Source organism: Dama dama, chromosome 1 (genome assembly GCF_033118175.1).
Source record: "Dama dama isolate Ldn47 chromosome 1, ASM3311817v1, whole genome shotgun sequence".
Taxonomy (NCBI): Eukaryota; Metazoa; Chordata; class Mammalia; order Artiodactyla; family Cervidae; genus Dama; species Dama dama.
Genome location: NC_083681.1, coordinates 10,277,472 through 10,302,804, shown reverse-complemented (window position 1 = coordinate 10,302,804; position 25,333 = coordinate 10,277,472). Strand labels below are relative to the sequence as shown.

The 25,333-nt window shown below is 39.1% G+C and overlaps 1 protein-coding gene across 2 annotated transcripts in view; it reads left to right on the top strand.

Moving 5' to 3' along the window:
* The window catches only part of ARHGAP42 (Rho GTPase activating protein 42), a 318,240-nt gene that overhangs the window by 208,595 nt on the left and 84,312 nt on the right, over positions 1–25,333 (top strand). For both annotated transcript variants that reach the window (XM_061143598.1, XM_061143589.1), the window contains exon 5: positions 19,142–19,243. In XM_061143598.1, the coding sequence (XP_060999581.1) occupies positions 19,142–19,243 (102 nt within the window). The remainder of the gene's footprint in view (positions 1–19,141; positions 19,244–25,333) is intronic.

Genomic DNA, 25,333 nt, shown 5'->3' with positions numbered 1-25,333 from the left:
GATGTCACAGAAAAACCCAAAAGAACTTCTTGGCCAACCCAATACTAAATAATTTACAAGAGATTGCTTCAGTTACTTCTTTTAAGGACTTCTTGAAAGTAAAAGAGAAATTGTTAGTCTCTCAGTCACGTCCAACTGTTTGCAACCAGCCCACCAGGCTCCTCTGTCCATGGAATTCTCCAGGCAAGAATACTGGAGTAGGTTGCCATTCCCATCTCTGGGTAATATTCACAACCCAGGGACTAAACCCACATCTCCTGCATTACAAGCAGATTCTTTACCATCTGAGCCACTGGGAAGCTGAAGGACTTCATAGGTAGCACTATTTTTATTTCTATTATACAGATGAGGAAAATTTAGAAGTAAAATCACCTATTAAGGCTTCCATAGATATTAAGTAGTAGAATCAGGATTTGGAAGCAGACTGTATGACTTATCACTAAAGACTGTGCTCATAACATATTATATTATATGGTATAGATATAATATATTATTTTTACATAATATTATTTTTTAATCAATAAGACAGATTTTAATGGTTTTGAAGTAAAAATTTTGATTAAATGCTGCCTGAACTATCTTTGTGTTCTGTGCCTCTGGCAAAAACTAGCATTTTATTAATTTTAGATCAATTTTACTCTTTCATAAACTCCATTGCTGAGCAATGGGATACCCTATTATCAAGGATATTAATTAAAATAATCTAGTATCTAGAAGTCTTCTGGGGGGGGGGGGTAGGTATATGGCAGTGTGTTTTTCAAGAAAGAGCTCCAAGTCTTTGAGGGTTGCACCTGCTTCACAGCTGTGTCATCACATCACCATGGTTCTCTCCAAGAGAGATGTTGTGGTTGATAGTGAGAGGGCTCTTAGCATCTCAGGGAAGACAAGGTAAATGAATGGTGGCATCTCTCCCTTATCCACAACCACTTCCTGGCTTTGAGATTATTTTCTGGATGAGTCTGATTCTTCTGAGACATATGAGACTAATGAGAAGGAATAGTACTCTTCTGATGTGTATAGTTTTCCTATAACACCAAGCAACTCATTCTTACACTACCTGCGGAATAGTGTCAGATCCCACAGGTTAAGGGTTCAGTTCTACAAATGTATAGTGTCTGCCCCCACCCTGATCCCCAGACACCAATGGCAAGTTCAGATTGTCATCTCTGCTTCTGACTGACTCACTGTAGGTGGGAGGTTCCCACAGTCTTCTCCTTGAAATTGAATAGTTGTCTAGAACAGTTTACAGAACTCAAAGAAGCATTGTACTTACTACATGACTCATTTATTATAAAAGAAACAATTCGGGAACAACCAGATGAAAGAGGGGTAGGACAAGTCACATGGGAATGGATGCAGAGCTTCCATTCTCTCCTAGGACCTCTACAAGTTCACCAACCCTGAAGCTCTCCAAACCCTGTCGTTGTGAGGTTTATGGAGACTTCATTACTTAGGCATAATCAATTGCATCATTGGCTATTGATGATTGAACTGCATCTCCAGGCCCTTTCCCTTTCCTGGAGGTACAGGGTGGGGGAAATGTGGTGGAATTGAATGTTCCAACCCTCTAATCACATAATTGGTTCCATTGACAACCAACTTCCATCCTTTGGGGCTTTTCAGAAGTCACCTTATTAACTTAAACTCAAATGTTTATGAAAGAGATGTATTATGAATATCAAGATATATTTATTCATTTTTATCACTTGGGAATGCCAAGCGTTTTTGGATGGCCTGTGCCAGAAATGGGAATGAAGACTATATATTTCCTATTATAAATCATCATATCTGAACTCTTAGCCCCTCCCCCCAAAAGGAAAGTATTTACTAAAATATGACTTTATTTTAGTTCCAAGCAGATATTTCATGAGACTGTTATCCACAGAATAATCAGGACCAAAAATCTTTATAGCCTGTAGCAAATTCCTTTTCTTTGCCTGTCCTTCCGAACCCAATCCCCCAATTGACTCAATTTATATATATTTCTCAGACACTTTGGTCTAAAAACATTTACTGACCTTCTACATGGCAGGTAGATATTTTTCTTAGACTTGAAAGTACAAAGATGAGTATGTTGTAGGAAATAACTCAAAGTCAGTGACTACTGATGGGTGAAATAGAGACAGTGTACATATGTGTACATGCACGCATGCCCAGTCGCTTCAGCCGTGTCCGACTCTTTGTGACCCCAGGGACTGTAGCCCACTAGGCTCCTCTGTCCATGGAATTCTCCAGGCCAGGATACTGGAGTGGGTTGCCATGCCCTCCTCCAGGGGATCTTCCTGACCCAGGGGTTGAAACAGCATCATCGGCCTCTCCTGCATTCCAGGTGGGTTCTATATCCACCATGTCATGAGAAATGCTGAGTTAGAGGTATATGTGTATGGAAGGACTGATGCTGAAGCTGAAGCTGCAGTATTTTGGTCATCTGATGTACACAGATGACTCATTGGAAATATCCCTGATGCTGGGAAAGATCAAGGGCAGAAGGAGAAGAGGGCATCAGAGGATGAGATGGCTGGGCGGCATCATGCAATGAGCGTGAACTTGGGCAAACTCCAGGAGATGGTGAGGGACAGGAAGGCCTGGTGTGCTGCAGTCCATGGGGTCACAAAAAGCTGGATGTGGCTGCGTGACTGAACAACAACAGAGGTGTATGTAGGTACATGATGCTTTGTGGACACAAAAGGCACGTGATCTGACGTGGAAGTCTAGTCTCTGAAAAGGCAATGCTTGAGGTGAGTCGAAAGATGAGTGCGAGTTTGCCGGGAAAGAAGGGCCTTTTGGGCAGAACAGAGCATAGCAAAGCAGGTAAGAGGTGAGGATGACTTGTGGGCAGAACTTCAGGTTTGCTCGTGTCACCAGAACATAAAATACAAAGTGGGAAGTATCGACGATGAAATCAGAGAGCTGTGTCAGTGCTGCTTTACCAAAGATCTTATTTGCTGTGCTAAGAGTGGACTTTTTTTCTGTAGTTTTTGGAAAAGTTACCTAGGGAAATGTGATAGTAAGAATTGTGTTTTAGATTAATTATTCTAATTGAAATATGGATAACCAGTAGGGACATGAATACCAACTGCAGGAAGACCAGGTCCGTGCTAATTAGTTGGAAGTTTATCTGGGAGACCTGAAGGCCCTAAATTATTACAGTGAATTTGAAATCTAGAAGGGGAAGTTTTGAAATATACTTTGAAGGCAAAAGTCATAGGTAGGATGCATGGATGTGGATGTTTTGGGAAAGGGAGCAATCTGAAAGAATGGCAGTTTTCCTGTCTTAGTTCTTAGACAAAGCTGTTTTTTTTCCCCCCAGCTTTGTGTTCGTTCACACATGCTGACACCCCTCATGTCCATACAGTCACCAAGTCATGAGTGATTTCCTGAATTGGTACCTTTGTGCTTATTCCTGTATTTCGTTCTTTTTTTTTTTTAATTCAGGCCCCAGTTGTCTCTTGGCTCTACTTCCACTCTCAAATGCTTCCTTCATTTTGCTGCCAGAGAAATATCACTTAAAATAAACCTGATCTTTCTCTGTCACTAAGTTCAGTTCAGCCACTCAGTCATATCCAACTCTTTGCGACCCCATGGACTGCAGCACGCCAGGCCTCCCTGTCCATGACCAGCTCCCGGAGCTTCTTCAAACTCATGTCCATCGATTTGGTGATGCCATCTCATCCTCTGTTGTCCCCTTCTCTTGCTTTCAATCTTTCCCAGCATCAGGGTCTTTTCTAAAGAGTCAGTTCTTTGCATAAGGTGGCCAAAGTATTGGAGTTTCAGCATCAGCATGAGTCCTTCCAATGAATATTCAGGACTCATTGCCTTTAGGATGAACTTGTTGGATCTCCTTGCAGTCCAAGAGACTCTCAAGTGTCTTCTCCATCACCACAGTTCAAAAGCATCAATTCTTCAGCACTCAGCTTTCTTTATGGTCCAACTGTCATATCCATACATGACTACTGGAAAAATCATAGCTTTGACTAGATGGGCCTTTTTTGGCAAAGTAATGTCTCTGCTTTTTAATATGCTGTCTAGGTTGGTCATAGCTTTCCTTCCTAGGAACAAGCATCTTTTAATTTCATGGCTGCAGTCACCATCAGCAGTGATTATGGAGCCCAAGAAACCTCCCTCCAAATAAAAATCTACAAATGATATAAAGCATAGTTTTTAAGGCCTAAAACTTTTCATCATGTGCAAAAATCTTATTCTTTGGCAGCCATGATTTAACTCCCAAATAGCCTCTTTGCATTTTGAAGTAGTCAAAAAAGACATTGGTCCTGACCCATGTCTTGATTTACATTGATTGTGCGCTGGTCCCCTTTGTCTGACTAGTGCATTTTATTTTTGCTTTGCTTTGTCCATTTACCCCACTAAACTATCCGGGCCTTAAACATACACAGTATGTCTTGCTCATGTTTGTCCCCTTGAGACCTGATTGCTCAGTATTCATTGAATGAATAAATCAGAGTGTTTGGAAGGGAAGAAGGGTAGCCTTCCCTAGATCATTCCTAGAGAAAAGCACTAAAGAAAAAAAATGTATATAATGCCCTGAATCAAAAGCCCTGTGTAATGTCGGCAGAGGCTGAACAAGTTGCAGCAATGGAAGTACCTGAAAGATACGCTTTTCATTGTTTGTATTTTTGAACTAGCATGGTGGAACAAGCTAGCTGTATCCTGGGAGTAATCTGTTGTTCTGAAAACAGATACTTTGTGACTCCTGATCTGCATCAGATTATAACCAACAGCAGTCAGTTTCTTGAATATTCTGCATACTAGTTGGTAAGTTGTTTTGTATTGATTGATTCAAGCTATTTAAAAAAGTAGACAAAGGATTAATCTAAAAAATATACAAGCAACTCCTGCAGCTCAATTCCAGAAAAATAAATGACCCAATCAAAAAATGGGCCAAAGAACTAAACAGACATTTCTCCAAAGAAGACATACAGATGGCTAACAAACACATGAAAAGATGCTCAACATCACTCATCATCAGAGAAATGCAAATCAAAACCACAGTGAGGTACCACTACACGCCAGTCAGGATGGCTGCTATCCAAAAGTCTACAAGCAATAAATGCTGGAGAGGGTGTGGAGAAAAGGGAACCCTCTTACACTGTTGGTGGGAATGCAAACTAGTACAGCCACTATGGAAAACAGTGTGGAGATTTCTTAAAAAAACTGGAAATAGAGCTGCCATATGACCCAGCAATCCCACTTCTGGGCATACAAACTGAGGAAACCAGATCTGAAAGAGACACGTGCACCCCAATGTTCATCGCAGCACTGTTTATAATAGCCAGGACATGGAAGCAACCTAGATGCCCATCAGCAGACGAATGGGTAAGGAAGCTGTGGTACATATACACCATGGAATATTACTCAGCCATTAAAAAGAATTCATTTGAATCAGTTCTAATGAGATGGATGAAACTGGAGCCCATTATACAGAGTGAAGTAAGCCAGAAAGATAAAGAACATTACAGCATACTAACACATATATATGGAATTCAGAAAGATGGTAATGATAACCCTATATGCAAAACAGAACAAGAGACACGGATGTACAGAACAGACTTTTGGACTCTGTGGGAGAAGGCGAGGGTGGGATGTTTCGAGAGAACAGAATCAAAATATGTATATTATCTATAGTGAAACAGATCACCAGCCCAGGTTGGATGCATGAGACAAGTGCTCGGGCCTGGTGCACTGGGAAGACCCAGAGGAATCGGGTGGAGAGGGAGGTGGGAGGGGGGATCGGGATGGGGAATACATGTAAATCCATGGCTGATTTATGTCAATGTATGACAAGACCCACTGCGGTATTGTAAAGTGATTAGCCTCCAACTAATAAAAATAAATGAAAAAAAAATTAAATTAAAAAAAAAAGGTGATGCTGTAGGCTTATCCCTGATTGAACTGTCAAATCTGGTGTCTGAGTCCTGTGTTTAGAAAATATGATAAAAAGAAGTCATTTTTATAAATATAAGTGGAACTGATTATGTATGACATCTGTCTAGAACCAAATGAAGAAGAAAATAATATTCACAAAGAAGGACTTGTAATTGCTTCCAGACAAGTCTTAAAATGCCAGGGTTCTAGTCAGTCACCATAATTCCCTTGTACTGTCAAGTTAGCTATTGATTTTCTCTGCCCGTAAAACAGAAGCACTTTTTTATTTCTGGCTTTCCGTGTAAACCCTGTAACTGAGCTCTCAGAATGAAGATTCCTGGCTCGCTCGGTCATATTTATTGTTGTTACTACTTCATGTCTACCAGCATCGTCAGATATCCTAAGTACTTTAAAAATTCTTCCCTATGACTAACCTAAATAACTCCGGTTTAGTCCATTTCCTTCTTCTGTTTCCTCAACTGGAGTTGGAGAGCAGGTGGTCACCATGTGAAATACTCAGATTTTACAAGCAGCTGGAAGATCTTGTAAATTATTTCCTTCACCTTGGGCTTCCCTCCTGTGCTCATCCCTCCAGGATGCCAGAAGCGTTTGAATAACGTGGTTTCAGGTCGAGGGATCATTTTATAAGAAATGATAGAATCCCTTTTCAGCCAATGCCACTCTTTAGAGAACATGTAGCATAGTGTGTGTGTATGTGTTTCTTTATGGGATTAAATTAGAGCTTTTTCAATCTTAGGGTTTTAAATTGTACCTTTAGGCTGTTCTAGATTTATTTTATTCAACTTAAATTTATTGAACTTAAGGTTGGACTTCTGGTAAAGAGAGAGGATATTTGGAATCTTGTTGTTGTCCAGTCGCTCAGTCGTGTCTGACTCTTTGTGACCCCAGGGACTGCAGCACGCCAGGCCTCCCTGTCCATCACCATCTTCCGGAGTTTGCTCAAACTTATGTCCATCGAGTTGGTGATGCCATCCAACCATCTTTTTCTCTGTCGTTCCCTCGTCCTCCTTGGACTCTGAGAGAGAACAAATAGATAACTCCTATTCTTAGCCTTTGCACTAAAATGAACTTTTTAATAAACTCTAAGTGTATTGTGAATAATATGCAGAGTCGATTTGGTTGGGCTAAAACATTCCTTTTCACTTATTTGAAATGACCACAGTGACTGACCCAAAGGGGAGAGAAAACTTAGAATCAAAAATAATTGACAGAGACCACAGATGGCTACTCTTTTCATTTAACTTACTGAAAGAAAATTATATCCTTTGGTATAAAATTTAAACTTCCTTTGAGAAGTAGTATTTTTGGATATTAAATCTATGAAAATTATAATACCTAAATATTTCTGTTGATTGGCATGTTAATAGTTGGAAGAAATAATAATATAAAGTCATATTAATCAATTTTGGAGTTTTTGCAGCTGCAAAACTAAACTTTTAGGAATTACTTTTGTTAATTCTATTTGGTAAGTTCCCTGATAAAGAATAATTCTATTTCATAAATCACGCTCTATGTACACTTGGTGGAAAAAATTAATTTAGCTTTCTTCATTGTTCACTTTAACATCTTGGTTGTTTTAAGGCTCAAAACTAGACTAAGATTGTCATTAAAAATGTTTGTTAATTATTTCTTGAGAAATAGTGCATCACTCCACACCTGGGAATTAAGCTCACATTTTACTAACCAAAGTCTTTTAGTTTTTCTATGTTATTTGATAAACAAGAAAGAGTTAAGCATTGTTTGTGAGTGATGTTTTTAAATTTTAGCACAATTGTATTCCATTAAAAATAAAAGAGATTTCTTAGTTATCCACTCTTCTAGTTCTATGATCTGAAGAAGTGTCTAAATGTATTCTGCCAAATAGTCCTTCAGGGTATTTCGGTTAAATCGCACCAGGTTTGACCAGTTGGCATCATTAGAAATATGGTCTAAACTTCAGGAAGCTGTAGGAATGGTAACTTTGGTAATGTTGTAAGAGGCGACGATGACTCTAGATTACACAGACTACATCTCACAAATGTTCTCATCGTGTTTATAGGATGAAACAGAGAGACTTCTTATTTATAAAGCAGAGGTGATTTGTAGCTGTTTAAACTTCAGGCACAAACAGCACTGAATGCTCAACCCACACAGTGGAGAGTATATTCTTGTGAATGAAAACTGGGATTTATTCTGAAGTTTGTGGCTTAAGTCACATGGCTTGAAAGTAGCCAAGTGGTAGCAATACCTCCTGGCCTCCACATTTAACTGCCAAGTGGACAGTTTCCAACGCTGGCAACCTGTGGTGCTTTCTCCCCTTCCTTCAAGCTCTTCATGTTCTTGGCAATTAGTGTGACATTTTGAGGATTGGATTTTATCTTTGGAGTATAAAACCCCAAGCTCAATAAGACTAAGGAGCAACTAAGATTATACTAGCTGAAAGTGAACGGGTAGCTATTTTTCACTAATCCCTACCTTACCGACTGCTGATATTGATCTTTTTTGTACCAGGGATTGTTTGCCAGCTGGCAGGCCCACGCCATCAATGGCCATCCCTCCGAGGTGGTTCTTTTGGTGGGTATACCTAAGAAAAGCTTTATGTAGAGCAGTGCCGGAAAAATAATCGTATTTGTGTTTTCAGTAATCGAGCACTTCTTTATATGCTACTTGCCTCCAGACTGTTTAAGCTGAAGTCATTGAGTCAACTGTTAGGCGACAGATAAGATGGCCAAGGCCCTAGAGTTATTCAGTGTTCCAGGTAATACAGTTGGTGATCAGTTCTAAAGGATGGCCATGACTATGTGACAGTGGTTACAGAATAGTCTGGTTATAATTCATTCACTCAGCAGTTACACATTGAGGCTTCTTTATTGGGAAATACCGTATTAGCTTACAGACTAGTAAAGGATTTCTCAGCCTCCACGCTATTAACATGTTTGGGTGAATCAGTCAGTCAGTCAGTCTCTCTCTCTGATTCTGTCTCCTTGTCTTTCCACTCATCTGTATCCTAGGGAAGTCCTTCAGTCTGGCAGTTGAAATTAGAACTTTAGACAGAAATACCTGCAATAATAACTTTTTTGTGGAATTGTTCTCATGAAAGTACAACTCTTTTTAAGAGATGAACCTAATGTTGGAAGTCGAGGAAGGCAGAGAAGAGGCAATGAGCAGAAAGGACATATTCTGCAGTGCCGATCAAAACCTTTTCTTCCCTTGTGCAAGCAAAGGTTGAGCGAGGAGCACCAGGCATTTCTGGGAGGCTTCTGGAGGTCACCCCCACTGCAATGCTTCTGCTCCTATTCTTCAAACAAAACTTACTCACATGGACACATCTCTTTGTGAGGAGATTGGGAAATGTATTCTTTATTTGTGGCAGCTGTGTGCCCTGCTACAGTTCAGGGGTTCTGTTACTGTGAAAAAGGATGGCATGCAGCCAAAAAGGGCTTTTCATAAAAGCAATAGAAATTTAGAATTCCATGAATTCTGCACACAGGGGAGGGCTGTTCCAAGCTTGGACTCATGTGACTAATTCTTTGACCTTGACCAGCGCACTTCAATCCCATGGAGGATGGGGGTCATTTTCTTTTAAAATGTTAAAACTGAGCAGTTGTGTTAGTTATGCTCATGTTGAGAAAGATCTTGTAGTTTAGTCTGAACTCTACCCATCTGCTATTTGAGTGGCCTATGGTTAATTTCCATGAATCCCTTTTTTCCAATGTATAACATAGGAGTCATGATAGCACACTCTTTCTTTCCTATTTATAAACATGATCTTCTTGAAAACCCTCTGATAGTTAAATATACAAAACAGGCTCAAGAGAACAAGGTTGTGAATGAGTCTGCAGATCCCTTGAAAATGTTATACTTTAATTATCTAAAACTGCAAATATAGTGCCCTCAATAAAATCTTATATCTGCATCTTAGGAATGTGTGTATTGGTGTTGGGCACAGTTTATCCTCTTCCCAGACCTTTAGGGTTTGCTCAGAAGGTAACTCTGGTCGAGGATTGTCGCTTCATATCCCTCACAAGTGATACACAGCCTCACGGTCCTGCTGGCTCTTCCCCATCATGTCTGGACCCTTTATGGAGTGCGGCGGGCCCTGGGCTCTGGCCTCTCCTACAGCTGTTGAGCAAGCAGATGACAGTCCAACAAACTCAGGAGAGTTCTTATCCATGGGGCAGATGTTGACCAATTAGAAAGTGGCAGGTAAATCCTTGCTTCCTCCTTGCTCACCCAACTGAAATGTCCAGAGGTGTGTTGGTTTTGTGAAGCCTGAATGGAGGTGTGCCTTATTGCATGAGCAGCTGGCTGTTTCTCATCCTGTTTCTGCGGTTAGTTCAGTAATAAATGCTTGTGTTTTCCTTCCTCCTTTCCTGTCTCACTTCCCTTTTTCTCTACTCCTGCTCCCCATGGATTGCATGCCAGCTGTAGCAGGCAAGCTTTGCCTCTGGCTCTGTTTTCTAGGAATTTTGCACTAAAAAAGTATAATATTAGCATAATATGTGAAATTAAATTCCACTTGCTGTGACTTTCACCCTGGGAGTTAAGGAAAGACACCTGTCTCTGTGTCGGTCAGACGCAGACTTCTCATGAGCACGCTCTTTCACGGTGTCAGTCTTTTGTCCTCAGGTTAGTTCCTCACATGTTATCAGTGCTTTTTGATTTTTTACCTGAGTATTTAGTTTCATTCTCCAAGGTCTCTGTCAAGCAAGAAGAACAGAAATTTGAATGTGGGTGTAAAGCAAAGCTTTGTGTTACTTTTAATTAGGAAATCCCTATATTCACTCAGGGTAATTTTCCAAACATTTTGTCTGGAGTGTGTTCCACACACCCTGCCTGGAGTTTGCTCAGTTGTGTAAATTAGTTTTATCCATGATGTCATGCCAGAGTCTGTAAGATTATAGCGACTCCAAGTATTCTTCCCCCACCCAATCCCAGTCCTCTCTGTCCTCACACAGCCCAAGAGACAGGTAACAATCAAACATCATCAGAAACTTTCAGTAACATTCTCTGTCTCTCCCACGGTCTAAAGTGGCATCATAAGTTCCTCCTCTGCTTCCCACTCTGTCTGTTTCTCATCTTGTTTTCTGTTTTTTCCTGTTTTATCCATTTGTTCTCTTTAATGTTTTTCAGTGCAGTAATTTTCCCTATAAGCATTGATTTTGCTACATCCTACACATTTTAATGTTTAATTTTCAATAAGTTCAAACTGCTTTTTAAAAATCTCTTTTCAGATTTCTTCTTTAACCCATGTGTCATTTACTAGTTTGTTTAATCTCCAAGTATTCTGTGATTTCCCAGCTATCTTTCTGTCATTGATTTCCAGCTTATTTCATTGTGCTCTGAGAATGATTTCTATTCTTTCAAATTTGCCAAGATGTATTTTATGGCCCACAGTGTATAGTCTTTGTTGGTAAATGTTCGATGTGAGCTTGAGAAGAGTATATAATCTGCTGTTCTTGAATGAACACCATTATATCCAGTTGGTTGATGGTGCTGTTGAGTTCAGCTGTGGTCTTACTGATTTTCTACCTGTTGGATTGGTTCATTTCTAGCACGTGAGTGTTTAAGTCTTCATCTATGACAGTGGATTTATCTGTTTCTCCTTGAAGTTCTATCAGTCTTTGCCTCCCATATTTTGATGCTCTGCTCTTATGCTCTGCATACACATTAATGTATGTGTATGCTCTGCATACATAATGAGAATTATTATTGTCTTTGATGGAGAAGGCAATGGCAACTCACTCCAGTACTCTTGCCTGGAAAATCCCATGGACGGAGGAGCCTGGTAGGCTGCAGTCCATGGGGTCACTAAGAGTTGGACATGACTGAGCAACTTCCCTTTCACTTTTCACTTTGATGCATTGGAGAAAGAAATGGCAGCCCACTCCAGTGTTCTTGCCTGGAGAAGCCCAGGGACGGCAGAGCCTGGTGGGCTGCCGTCTATGGGGTAACACAGAGTCAGACATGACTGAAGTGACTTAGCAGCAGTAGCAGCATTGTCTTTAAAGAACTGACCTTTTAAGCATTATGTAATCCTCTCTCTTTATCCCCAATAACTTTTGTTGTTTTGAAATCTGATCTATCTGACATTAATATAGCTACTCCTGCTATCTCTTCTTTAGTGTTAGCAAAGTTTATCTTTCTCTATGTCTTTGCTCTTAACATATATGTGCCTTTACATTTCAAGTTGGTTTCTTATAGAAAACATGTAGTTGAGTCTTGGTTTTTAGATTCACTATGACCATGTCTGTGTTTTCATCAGTGGGTTTTGACCATTCACCCTCAAAGTGATGATTGATATAGTTGGATTAATGTCTACCGTATTTTCTGTTGTTTTCTACTTTTTGCACTTGTTCTTTGTTTCTATTTTTTTTCTTCCACTGTTTTTCTGCCTTTTGTGATCTTAATTGTGTACTTTATATGGTTTCATTTTCTCTGCTTGCTTACGGTATCAATTATACTTTTTAAAAACATTTGAAAACATTAATGGTTGCCGTAAAGTGGCATTATAAGTTCCTCTGCTTCCCACTCTTTCTGTTTCTCATCTTTCCTTTTCTCTTTTTTCCTATTTCATCCATTTGTACATTTACAAATTTGTACATTTGAAATGTACATTTACAACTAATCCAAATTCACGGGTAGTGCAAATACTTGAGAATAACAAAATTCCTCTTGTCCTTGTACCATTGCTGCCATTTATTTCACTTATATATACACACGTTATATACATAAAAGAGTTAATAGTTACCTTTAAATTTTGTATAAAAGTCTGTTCCCAGATGCATTTATGTAATTACAAAATGCATCTTGGTACATTTGTATACATTGTATATCTTCTCCAGATTTTTTAAAGACACATCCCTCCTGGGACTCTAATCTTAACTGCTTCTTTAAAGTTCATAGGCTTATTTGTCCATCTGTTTTCATGGAAGGTCATATTACCATTTTCTTGGGAATTTTCTTTGCCTCTTTGAACTGTTGTTTTCCTAGATCTTATGTCTTGATTTTTTTTTTTTTTTGGTTTATTCCTTCATTTTAGTTGAGCACATCCCTTAGTATCTTTCTGGAAAATGGTACAAAATTTTAAATATTAATAATTTTGAGACCCAGAGAAGGCAATGGCAACCACTCCAGTACTCTTGCCTGGAAAATCCCATGGACGGAGGAGCCTGGTAGGCTGCAGTCCATGGGGTCGCTAAGAGTCAGACACGACTGAGCGACTTCATTTTCACTTTTCACTTTCATGCTTTGGAGGAGGAAATGGCAACCCACTCCAGTGTTCTTGCCTGGAGAATCCCAGGGACAGGGGAGCCTGGTGGGCTGCCTTCTATGGGGTCGCACAGAGTCGGACACGACTGAAGCGACTTAGCAGCAGCAGCAGCAATTTTGAGACCCTGTATGTTTGCAAATATTTTTGTACTACCATGAATCTAGATTGACAATTTGGATATAGAAATCAGAGTTGGAATTCATTATTCCCCAGAATTTTAAAGGCACTGCACTTTGTTTTATAACTTCCTGTGTTGTGAACTCATTGGTTTCTGATGATGTTTATTCAAACTCTGTTTTTAGATTTTTCATTTTTAATCATGGTTTTGTAATAGTGTATGATATATCTTGCAGGTATTTTCTCATTTATTGTGCTTTGTGTATATTGTGTCATTTTAATATGGATCCTTTTTTTTTTTTTAGTTCTGGAAATTTTCATGAATTTTTTTTTTTGGTAATTGCTCCCTTCATTTTTCTTTCAGTACTTCTGTTAGTCAGATGTTGGCTTTCCTGATTCATCTCCTGATTCTCTTATCTGTTCTCATCTCTTTTCTTTTTTAGTTCACAGCTCTTTTGTTTTATTCCTTCCTCATATCTCATTCACATTTTCTTTCTTATGCAGCAGCCAGTCTCATAAGTTTAATGTGTATATATTTGTCTTAAAAAATTAATATTATTTTTATATTCATGTCTTCAATTTACATAAATGATTTTGTGTTATTTCCCTTATTTTGTGTTTTGTGGTTTTCACTCAGAATTATGTTTTAAGATCCATCTATTTGTAGGATTTACTTCATGCCTGCGACTTTGTGGTGTGCTTCTAATGCATTTATATTCACCAGTAAATACCCGGCTGTCTTCCTGTCCCGGATGGATCCTCTTTCATGTTTCCTTATGGACTTTTCTGTGAGGATATTTCTGGGATATGCACCACCCAGAAGCTAGTTTTTAGGTCACGCATTTATACCAATTAGAAATGTTGAATGCAACATTTCTCTTTAGAAAGGCTGTACCCCTTTATGAATTCCTGTGTTTCTTTCTACATGCATTCAACATATAGTGTTATTCACCTTTATAACTCTTGCCAACCAATATCTGATACATATAATGGGACATCTCAATATTTTAATTTGTTTTTTTCTTAATTATTGATGAATTGAAAAACTCTTTATATGCTTGTTAGCCTTTTGACTTCCCTCTTCTGTTATCCCTTGACATCCTTCATCTATATTTTCATCTATTTGTTTTTCTATCTTTTCGTTTTGTAGGAGTTGCTCATATAGGCAAATATGAAACCTTTGGCTTTTATGAATCTAACCACGTAGTGGTGGTAGTGTAAGATAATAGGAATGGGGAAGATATGGTGAATTATATTGGTGCAGCTATGCAGAAAGAAGCCCTTTTCGAAATGTCTGTATTTCAGCAGATTGAGGAGGAGGGACGTGGTGGGGAATGGTTGGGTGCAGTCACCACAGTTGGAACATGGTTGTGAAAGCTGCATTAAGGGTCTCAACAACCTGAGTTTCTGGATACCAGGAATCTCTTGGGTCTAAGGAATATCCAAGCAGCTGTTCATTCTGAGACTTAGAAATGATGTCACCCTAGGTCACTCTTCTGAGCAGTGAGGAAATCCCACTATCAGAGAAGGAGGAAGTCTAGCCAAGGTTGGTAGTCAGGGTTATATCCCGTCCTCTCAATGCCTAGCACAGTGCCAGTACATAAGAATTATGCATTTGTGAAATAGAAATTTATCTACTGGTATTTATTATTACTCTTTACATGACTATTTCTGCTACTGTGCACTCACTTAAAAGGATTTTAAAAATATATGTTTAGTGCTTGTTTAGCTAATGGCTGTACTAACATGGTAACATAAATAGTTGCATGGAAAATTTTGCAATATCCTGTGTGGCAATTATAACCTTGAAATTGTCTTAAAAATTGGATGTATGAATTCTAAATGTGTGCTTCATTAAAAGAAAAAGAGAAAATATTTTTTCGCTGCCTCTACTTAAAAACAATTGATCATGATATTGTTAAGATTAAGGTTGCTAAAATAGTTGTTTAAACAAAGCTTTGCAGTTGTCTGTTATAGAGAAAAAACAATTGGATAAAGTTTGAAATATTTCTCTTTGTGACCTTCTAGGTGCTGTGGTAGAGTCTGTTCACCTTTGGTATCCTCTTTTGGTCAATAGAAGGTGTTGATTTGACCTTGTATTTAACATTTGCATATAACTTGTGATAGACCTATATGAGTATTTGACTTATTTTTTGCCTATTTGTTTGTTATATATCACAACTTTAGGACTGGGAGTTTTCTTGCCATTCCTTAGCTCAGGGGATATGATGAAAGTGCAGCACAACCTCAGTTGCTAATCTTAGATGCTAAATAATAATGTGATCATGTGCTCAGAGTAAATGCAGGATAGCTTGGAGCACACACTGATTACAGACCTTGAACTTATCGTACACATTTGCCATTATAACTGGGTTTGGGGATTAACTTGCCATTTTTGATGGCATTTTTTTAAGATTTTATAATATACACATATAAATATATCACACATATATATGACTTCATTGTACATGATTACGTGGTTCAGATGCACTTCTTGTGGATCTGTAGAAAACGTCATACCATTATAACATAGTCTCCATTTATTTGAATCATGTTAGGATGATGAGAAGTCAGTAATCACATACGGCATTTAGCGTAAAGATTTGTGCACTATTTTCCCTTCCTTCTGCAGCACTGGTTTCGGAGAAAATTCTTAGCTTGATATCCACAAGTAACACAATAGACAATCGATAGCTGTGTGGTATTAAGTTACTAAAACCAAATAGGACCTGACTTCCATGAGAGAAAATCATGGCTTTTGGGGGAAATGTGAGTCACAAGAAGTGCTCTCTGTTTTCAAGAATATGGTTCCCTAGATTATAGTTGTCCTTCATGTGCCCTCCTCTTTCGGTTCAGCTCTTTAATTTTATACTGGAACTGAGTGTGTCTGTGTTATCTGCATCACTGGAACCTTTGAGTAGATCTCTTTTGTTGGCCTGGTGGTATGAAGTGCCAGGGTTTGATTAGGAGTCCAGGAAGTTCTTCTGGGAATGATTTTTGTATTGCCAGGAATGCTGGTGTGTTGGCACTGAGTTAACATTTCCGATAATGCCAGCAAACACTGAAAAACAAAGATGCAAGTGTAGTTACCACAGCTGTGCTCCCTTCTCCCCCACCTCGTCTCTTCTGCGCACACTGAGAAGTTTTAAGCCCCCTATTGTAAGATGGACGTGAGTCAGTTTCCTGTCCTAGTCTCTAAGGCAGCTGGTAGCCCCCCACCGCCTACAGTGCTCATGTATCACAGGGATTGAATTGAGGCCATTTGTGCAGAATCACCCCCTGTATCATGGATATTGGTTTTTTGGTCAAATGGAATGTTTGTGAGGGACTGTAATGCCCACTGTTACGAGAGGAATAATTTTGCATGTTCATTAAATATTTATTAAGCACTCTCTCAAAATTTTAATTTTAAGAAGCATAGGATATATATATATATATAATTTATTTGTTTATTTAAATATAAATATTTATATTAATTAATATATATATCGATATTAATATTACACTAATTATATATTATATATTTATATATATACAGGATGTAAATTTAGGATATGCATTTCCCTGCTACAATGTAGGGCTTCAACACCGTAAGAGACCCATATATAAAATTAGATGAACAGTTACAAGCAGAGGAAACTGGTGAATTGGACTTGTGAATGAGGTCTGTTTAAGCTGGATGCTAAGAGTAGCTCTAACTTGAAGCTGTGTTAGGAGAAATAAGCATTTATATATATAGTCTGTAGAGTGCAAAGAACAGGCGCTCAGAATGGCTAACAAGAGAGGCTTTTGGGAAGATTGCTTGAACAGGTCAGCTGAGGGCACAAGATGCAAGGTTCAGGAGCGGACAATGGAATGCTCACTCCGGTCTGTGGAGTGACTTCACAGTGGAGGGACGCGCGCCTCCCGTGCTGAGCCTGGACCTGCCTGCCTCCTTCCCGCGTCTCCTCCACACTTTGCTGTGGGAGTCCCCCAGGGGCCTTTTCTGGGTGGGGATGCCGCTTGGTGTTTTCCAATGGTGTCTCGCCTAGTAGACATTTTCTCCTTAAATGATAAAAATCCTTTGAAGATGTGACTCCCTGCCTTATTTCCAGGTATAATCAGCAATGCACACACATCCCTGCACTTCTTCAAAGGTCTAGAACATTTACAGCAGAACCCTACTTGTTTTTTTCATTCAATGCAACTTTACCAGTTAAGTTTCTAAAGTTCCATCCATGCAACTAGATCATGATGGGTTTCTGGAAATATAATTGAGTGGATAGAAGTTTAGAGTGCTACTGGATCAGAACAGAATACCTTCATCTGTTAGTCTGGAGCTGACAACCTGAGTTGTGAGACAGACAGACCAGAGGCCTGCTTGTCTTCTCCTCTCTTCCCCACTTCCCCCCAGAGTCTCCTCTCCTCTCCTCATCCATCCATTCACTGTTATTTTTAATTAATCTCCTCCAAATATTTACTGATTCAAATAAATGAAAAGCTTTATCCATAATAATCACAGAGCTTTTTAAAAAGAGTTGTCTGAATCTCTGTATAAGGGAAATAGGAATCTATGTTTTGAGTAGCCTTTAAAATACTTAACTCTGATTAATGTGGTCCAGACATTGCACATCAAGAAGCCTTGAGATAAAAGGAAGGAGTAGTACTTCTTTGGCCAGTGAAATTTATGAGTGTGGTCATGTAGTAATTATTTCATATGGACTCATAAATGGAAAAAACATACCTGGTGGATAACATATTTATAGCTGGAGAAGACCATATGTCTAGGCATGCCCTGTTCTCTTTAGAACTGTATTCTGTTTGCATTTCTATAGAAGTAAGCCTTAGGGGAAAGGTGAAGTATTCTCTTCCAACAAAGGGCTAGCCTGGTTACAGTTGAACCCATAAAACAATGTAATTTTAGCATTGCAAAGGTCAGTTATTAAGTTATGTCGAGTGTATGATGCAGATGATTCTAATCCTTTTGATTTGACTTTGAACTGATCTAATTATTTCATGCCACCAGTTGGTGAAGATGTATTTTCCTTTTTATCAAGAATGTGCTGTTTGAACAGCTCAGCCAATGTGAAACTGTCAAACTAAGCCAGTGAAAAGCCACTATACTTCAAACTCCCAATTTCCTCCAGTGGACTCTTTGTTTATGATAGCCCCTCCCTATCTCCCGCTCTCTTCTTGTTTAGTCACTAAGTTGTGTCCGCCTCTTTTGCAAACCCATGGACTGTAGCCCACCAGGCTCCTCTGTCCCTGCAATTCCCCAGGCAGGAATATTAGAGTGGGTTGCCATCTCCTTCTCCGGGGGATCTTCCCAATCCAGGGATTGTCAAACCTGTGTCTCCTGCATTGGCAGGTGGATTCTTCACCACTGAGCCACCTGGAAAGCCCATAAAAATTTCTTCTACTTAAAAAAAAAAAAGACAATGACTTGTTTGAAATATCAGGCATCTTTTTTGTGACTTGGGAAATATTATGATTCCTTGCAAAGAGTTTGTGAGTGGTCTCTATAAACTGTTTGTATGTTAACTCATCTGACTCACCAAAAAAGCCTAAAAGAGACATTTTTCTCTTGGCTATGTCCCAGACTTCTAGGTCAGAATTTCTTGAGAATCAGTTATAGAGTGCTCAACGGGATGCTACTATAAGCAGCCTACCTCCTCCATACTGTAGTTCTATGAACTTCTTTGAGAGCAGAATACATACTCGGACGATTTTGCATCATATCCTTCTTCCCACTTCATCAAGTCTTCCACATAACTGAGGCTCACTGAATCTTTATTAAATAATTTTATTGGACGCTTGATGGGAATGATGGAAATCAAGGTTATCTTGATTCTCTGATGTGAATGTTTTGTTGTTTTTGTGATCTCCTAGGATGGAAAGAAGAAATTTGACAAAGAGAGTGAAAAATACTATTCCATTCTTGACAAACATTTAAATTTGTCTGCAAAGAAAAAGGAATCTCATTTGCAAGAGGTAAGTTTTTCCAGTTGAAATGTGAAAAGAGCATTAGCATTGTCATGTGAAGTCCAGATTTCCAAAAGTAGACATTATCTCAGAATCTGCTCCTGTTTAATAAAATAATGATAATAAGAATATTTAAGCTAATTGTATTCAGCCTTCAACTAATAAAAATAAATGAAAAAAATAAAAAAATTTAAGCTAATTGAGCGTTTACTATAGATAGACAGGCAGGGTGCTGAGCATTTTACATGCTTTGTGACATTTAAAATTAACAATCCCAAGAGAAAGATTAGTATTTCCTTCAATAATGAAAAAGAGTGAAACAAGGCTATTTCTTTTTCTTCCTGTTGGGCATATTTTAATGCCCTACTCCTGTGTGACCCCATGGACTGTAGCCCGCCAAGCTCCTCTGTCCATGGATTTCCCAGGCAAGAATCTTGCTGTGGGTTGTCATTTCCTTCTCTGGGGGGCCTTCCCAACCCAGGGATTGAACCTGCGTCTCCTGCTTGGCAGGGAGATCCTTTATCACTGAGCTACCTAGGAAGCCATTCTAAATAGCAAGACCTACCAAATTCGTGTAACATTTATATTAAGTTAAAAATATCTGTTCTTCAATCGCTACATCAGCATTAAGGGAGAAAAGATATACAGTTACATGTTTTGATATCTTCATTATTTTTTGTCAATTTAAACAAGTCAACAGAAATATTTTACTAATGTACACAGTGTTCTCATACAAGGGATGCATTTCTTCCTTTTTTCCTGAAAATTTGCTCTTCTCACTGGTAGTATTTTAACTATAGTTAACCAGCTAGAAAATTCTTTTTTTTTTTTTTTTTTTAATTAGTTGGAGGCTAATTACTTTACAACAGTTCAGTGGGTTTTGTCATACATTGATATGAATCAGCCATAGAGTTACACGTATTCCCCATCCCGATCCCCCCTCCCACCTCCCTCTCCACCCGATTCCTCTGGGTCTTCCCAGTGCACCAGGCCCGAGCACTTGTCTCATGCATCCAACCTGGGCTGGTGATCTGTTTCACTATAGATAATATACATGCTGTTCTTTTGAAACATCCCACCCTCACCTTCTCCCACAGAGTCCAAAAGTCTGTTCTGTACTTCTGTGTCTCTTTTTCTATTTTGCATATAGGGTTATTGTTACCATCTTTCTAAATTCCATATATATGTGTTAGTATGCTGTAATGTTCTTTATCTTTCTGGCTTACTTCACTCTGTATAATGGGCTCCAGTTTCATCCATCTCATTAGAACTGATTCAGATGAATTCTTTTAAACGGCTGAGTAATATTCCATGGTGTATATGTACCACAGCTTCCTTATCCATTCATCTGCTGATGGGCATCTAGGTTGCTTCCATGTCCTGGCTATTATAAACAGTGCTGCGATGAACATTGGGGTGCACGTGTCTCTTTCAGATCTGGTTTCCTCAGTGTGTATGCCCAGAAGTGGGATTGCTGGGTCATATGGCAGTTCTATTTCCAGTTTTTTTAAGAAATCTCCACACTGTTTTCCATAGTGGCTGTACTAGTTTGCATTCCCACCAACAGTGTAAGAGGTTTCCCTTTTCTTCTCCACACCCTCTCCAGCATTTATTGCTTGTAGACTTTTGGATAGCAGCCATCCTGACTGGCGTGTAATGGTACCTCATTGTGGTTTTGATTTGCATTTCTCTAATAATGAGTGATGTTGAGCATCTTTTCATGTGTTTGTTAGCCATCTGTATGTCTTCTTTGGAGAAATGTCTGTTTAGTTCTTTGGCCCATTTTTTGATTGGGTCATTTATTTTTCTGGAGTTGAGCTGCAGGAGTTGCTTGTATATTTTTGAGATTAATCCTTTGTCTGTTTCTTCATTTTCTATTATTTTCTCCCAATCTGAGGGCTGTCTTTTCACCTTAACTATAGTTTCCTTTGTAGTGCAAAAGCTTTTAAGTTTCATTAGGTCCCATTTGTTTAGTTTTGCTTTTATTTCCAATATTCTGGGAGGTGGGTCATAGAGGATCTTGCTGTGATTTATGTTGGAGAGTGTTTTGCCTATGTTCTCCTCTAGGAGTTTTATAGTTTCTGGTCTTACATTTAGATCTTTAATCCATTTTGAGTTAATTTTTGTGTATGGTGTTAGAAAGTGTTCTAGTTTCATTCTTTTACAAGTGGTTGACCAGTTTTCCCAGCACCACTTGTTAAAGAGGTTGTCTTTTTTCCATTGTATATCCTTGCCTCCTTTGTCGAAGATAAGGTGTCCATAGGTTCGTGGATTTATCTCTGGGCTTTCTATTCTGTTCCATTGATCTATATTTCTGTCTTTGTGCCAGTACCATACTGTCTTGAATTCTTTTACTGAGGAGTGATGCAGTTTCACTCTAGTGATAGCATATGTTTTGTTCGTTTTTCTAAATGGCCCTGTGGTCTTTCACCACCCACACTCCCCCCAGCGCACAGTGGTGAGTCTCAAAGCTGACCCGGGCGGGAGTCGTTGAGCTGGGTCCCCTGCAGCTGTCACTGCCCACAGCCCGCCCCAGGGAGTGGCGCAGGGTCCTGAGCCTCTTCAGTCTCGTCTCCATCTCCTCTCTGTATTTCTAGGGATTGCATCGCTGAACTCTTTTAAATGTCTCATTCGGATTCCCTAGCAAAGTCACCTTCCTTCCTGAACTGTTGTTCAAGTTCAGCTTGGTGCTCTGCCCTACTTACTCCTATCCTTACTTCTCTGACCTTCGTGTTCAGCCACGAGGCATGCTTAACGAGTTCAAGTGCAGTGGAACTGCAGTCAAAAGGCATGGAAGAGTTACTGCTGATTCCTTTTTACTGTATTTTTATGTTCCCCTAGAGGGAATTGAATTTCCTCACTTAAAATGTTGAACGTTGGAAAGATTTGTATTTCACTGTAATGAATAACTTGTTATTAATACCTGCTATTAAAACAGGATAATTTAATAGACAGTTGGGTGCCTATGGAAAGATTTTGGGGCTAATGTGAAGTGGAGAAAAATCTGTTATTAAGATTATTAAGAGAAATTATATTTTTAATTTTCATGAACATTTTTAATCTTATAGTGTACTATGTTGTTCTTTAATATTGTGTTCACATATTCTAAACTTCTTAAATGCATATCTATTTAAACTTTTAAACATTGCCTTAGAATAAACCTGAGAGAGAATGCAATATGCAGACGAGGTCATCTGTAGAAAAGGCTCCCCCGGTTGTCACCATCATGTACCAAAGACAAGGCCCAGGCACATTCCAAAAATTGACTGCCTCCAGATGAAGGGTAATTCATAGAGTCTCTGAAGAGTTGCCAGATTCTTGGTGACTATGAGAGGCTGCCCTTAGCTGGCTGACTCTTTGCACCCCTGTGGACTGCAGCACACCAGTCTCCCCTGTCCTTCACCGTCTCCCAGAGTTCGCTCAGATTCATGTCCATTGAGTCAGCGGTGCTGTCTAAACATCTCATCCTCTGCCACTCCCTTCTCCTGTTCCTCTCAATCTTCCCCAGCATCAGAAACTTTTCTAGTGAGTCGGCCCTCATCACCAGGTGGCCAAAATATTGGAGCTTCAGCCTCAGCATCAGTCCTTCAGTGAGTATTCAGGACTGATTTCCTTTAGGATTGCTTGGTTTGACTTCCTAACTCTATCATAATTTTAAAGTCCTCTAGAGGTTATGCTTTAATTTTCCCTGACAGTGTAGCTCAATATTTAATACTTGTTAGTGGCTCCTAATCCGTTGGGATATGACGGAATAGAATATTCATTCTGGCTTGATATTTAGTTGGATGCTAGGAGAAAAACCTATAACATGGTTAGTAGCATCCTCCATTTGCCCCACCACACAAACACATACACACACACACACACACACACACACACACACACACACTTTTTTTTCCAGGAGGCACAGCCCATGATAGAATACAATACAAATACAAATACAACACAAATACTGTGTAAAGCAACTCCTCTGAGCATATAGTATAGAAAAGGAAAAATGTAGGTTATTTTCTATTTTTCCCTCGGTCCTTCCAAGAGTCAAACCTGTTACAGGGAGATGCTGCTACACACATGTTTGATTCAGTAACATGGCATTAGATTCATTTGTTCCCTTGCAGAGCAGCTCTGGTCCTTCTGTCGACACCAAGCCTATGAAGTTGTTCTCGGAAAGACCTTTCTGTGCCTTCTCAAGGACACAGCTGAGTCTTTGCTCGTTTTGCTCGTGGAAACCCGAGTGACTACCCATTACCAGGACTGAATTAGGGGTCAGCTTGTGTTGGTAAAGCTCCAAGGCCATCTATTAGATGCACCATTGGAGTACACAGAATTGGAAATAGACTTGTCAAAATTATGGACTTTACAGTAGACTAAAAGAAGTAATATTTGAAATGTGAATAGATAATTTCTTTCTAAGCATAAACCAAGAGGAAGAGATCATGAAGGAAATGTAGAAAGACCAAAATGCATAAAACTAATCTGTCTCTTTCAAAAGACCTTAAATCAAATTAAAAGATGAAGTATTACAGGACTTATATGACACAGGACAACCATCTCCTACATATAAGATGTTTTTGGAAATCAGTGTGGAAGAGATAAAGGTTTTAGTGGGAAAAAATGGAATAAGAATATGAAAGGGCATTTCATCAAAGAAGAAATATAAACCATAATAAACATTATGTTTCTATATCATACATTTTAAAAGTATAATTTAATAATAGTAGCAGCATGTTAATTTATTAAAAGGTAATATCCATTGCTAGTGAAGGTATGGGAAACTGAGCAGACTTTGGCTTTTCTGGTGGGAATATGAAATCATTCAAAAACTTTTGAGGTATATTTGACCATATTTCAATCAACCTTATATGTGCAAGAGAGTTGAAATGATTTCTGTTGATAGGAATTTGATTGGAAGAAATGATTAGAAATGAGTATAAAAATAAGTTGTGTGAATATGTTGATCCAAGAGTTATTCACAATAAAAATTTTAGAAACATCCAAAATAGCACAAAAGAATGACTGGGATAAATACACAAACAGAGCTTGGCCAAAAACAGAATTGATATGACTGTGAAACTTTTATTTGAAAAAACATTTAAAGACATTTGGGAATATTTGTTAGTCTAAGTGTGGAATAACAGGATTTAAACCAGAATATATACTATTATTCATGTCTTTTAAAGTAATTTTTTGTGTGCATGTTGTACATCAAACTATTTATAGTGAGGCTGCAGCTAACTTATTATCTTTACATTTCCCTGTTATAATAATGAACAATGAATCTAGTAATAAGTATGTATCAGTTTTATAGTTAGAAGAGTATAGGGGTTCCTTTTAGGAGCCAAGAGTTTGGGTTTCTATTAGTATCTGTAAGTAAAGATGCTTTCAGCAGGACCTCCTCGCCCACCTCCTGAGTGAAGGTAACCCCTCAGGTCCTACTTACTGCTGTTCTTATCCTTCTCTGCATCCCCAGAGGCTCTGCTCCTTTCATATTGTCTGTGACATCTCAGTGAGTGTTTCCCACCGTGCTTCCCATCCTGACCACCTCTGCACTATCCACTGACGTGTTACTACGACCCCATAGTGACATGTGTGAAATCTCACCCGTTTTCTCCAATTTGACCCTGCTGCTCACGTCTTTAATTCTGTTAATGCTTGGTGTTATTTCTTGTGTCAAAATTATCTTCGACTTTCCCCCCTTTGCTTCTCACACCCACGTCCTCAAGCTTGTCTTACTAGGATATACCAAACACGTTTACCCGTATCAAGTAAGAGGTCCCCTTCTGTTCAGGTGCACCCAGCTTCTCCGTTGAATCAGTACATTCTACACTGCGCTCACGATAATCTTCTGACCTTCCTGAAGTCCAGCTCTGATCCTGACCACACCTTCCTCCAGTCCTTGCCTGGTTTACTAGATGCGGTGTGTACTCATTCTCTCTGTGCTGGCTCAGCTCTCGCCTCCGACAGTTTCAGACAAACCCCTTTGCACCATCTACCAGAGCATAACCTCTCTTGACTTTAGTCCCTCACTAAAACTCTTCTTTTATCTCCACCTTCTCTGAACGTCTCCATTCCTCAGCATCCAGCTTAAATCCTTTTTCC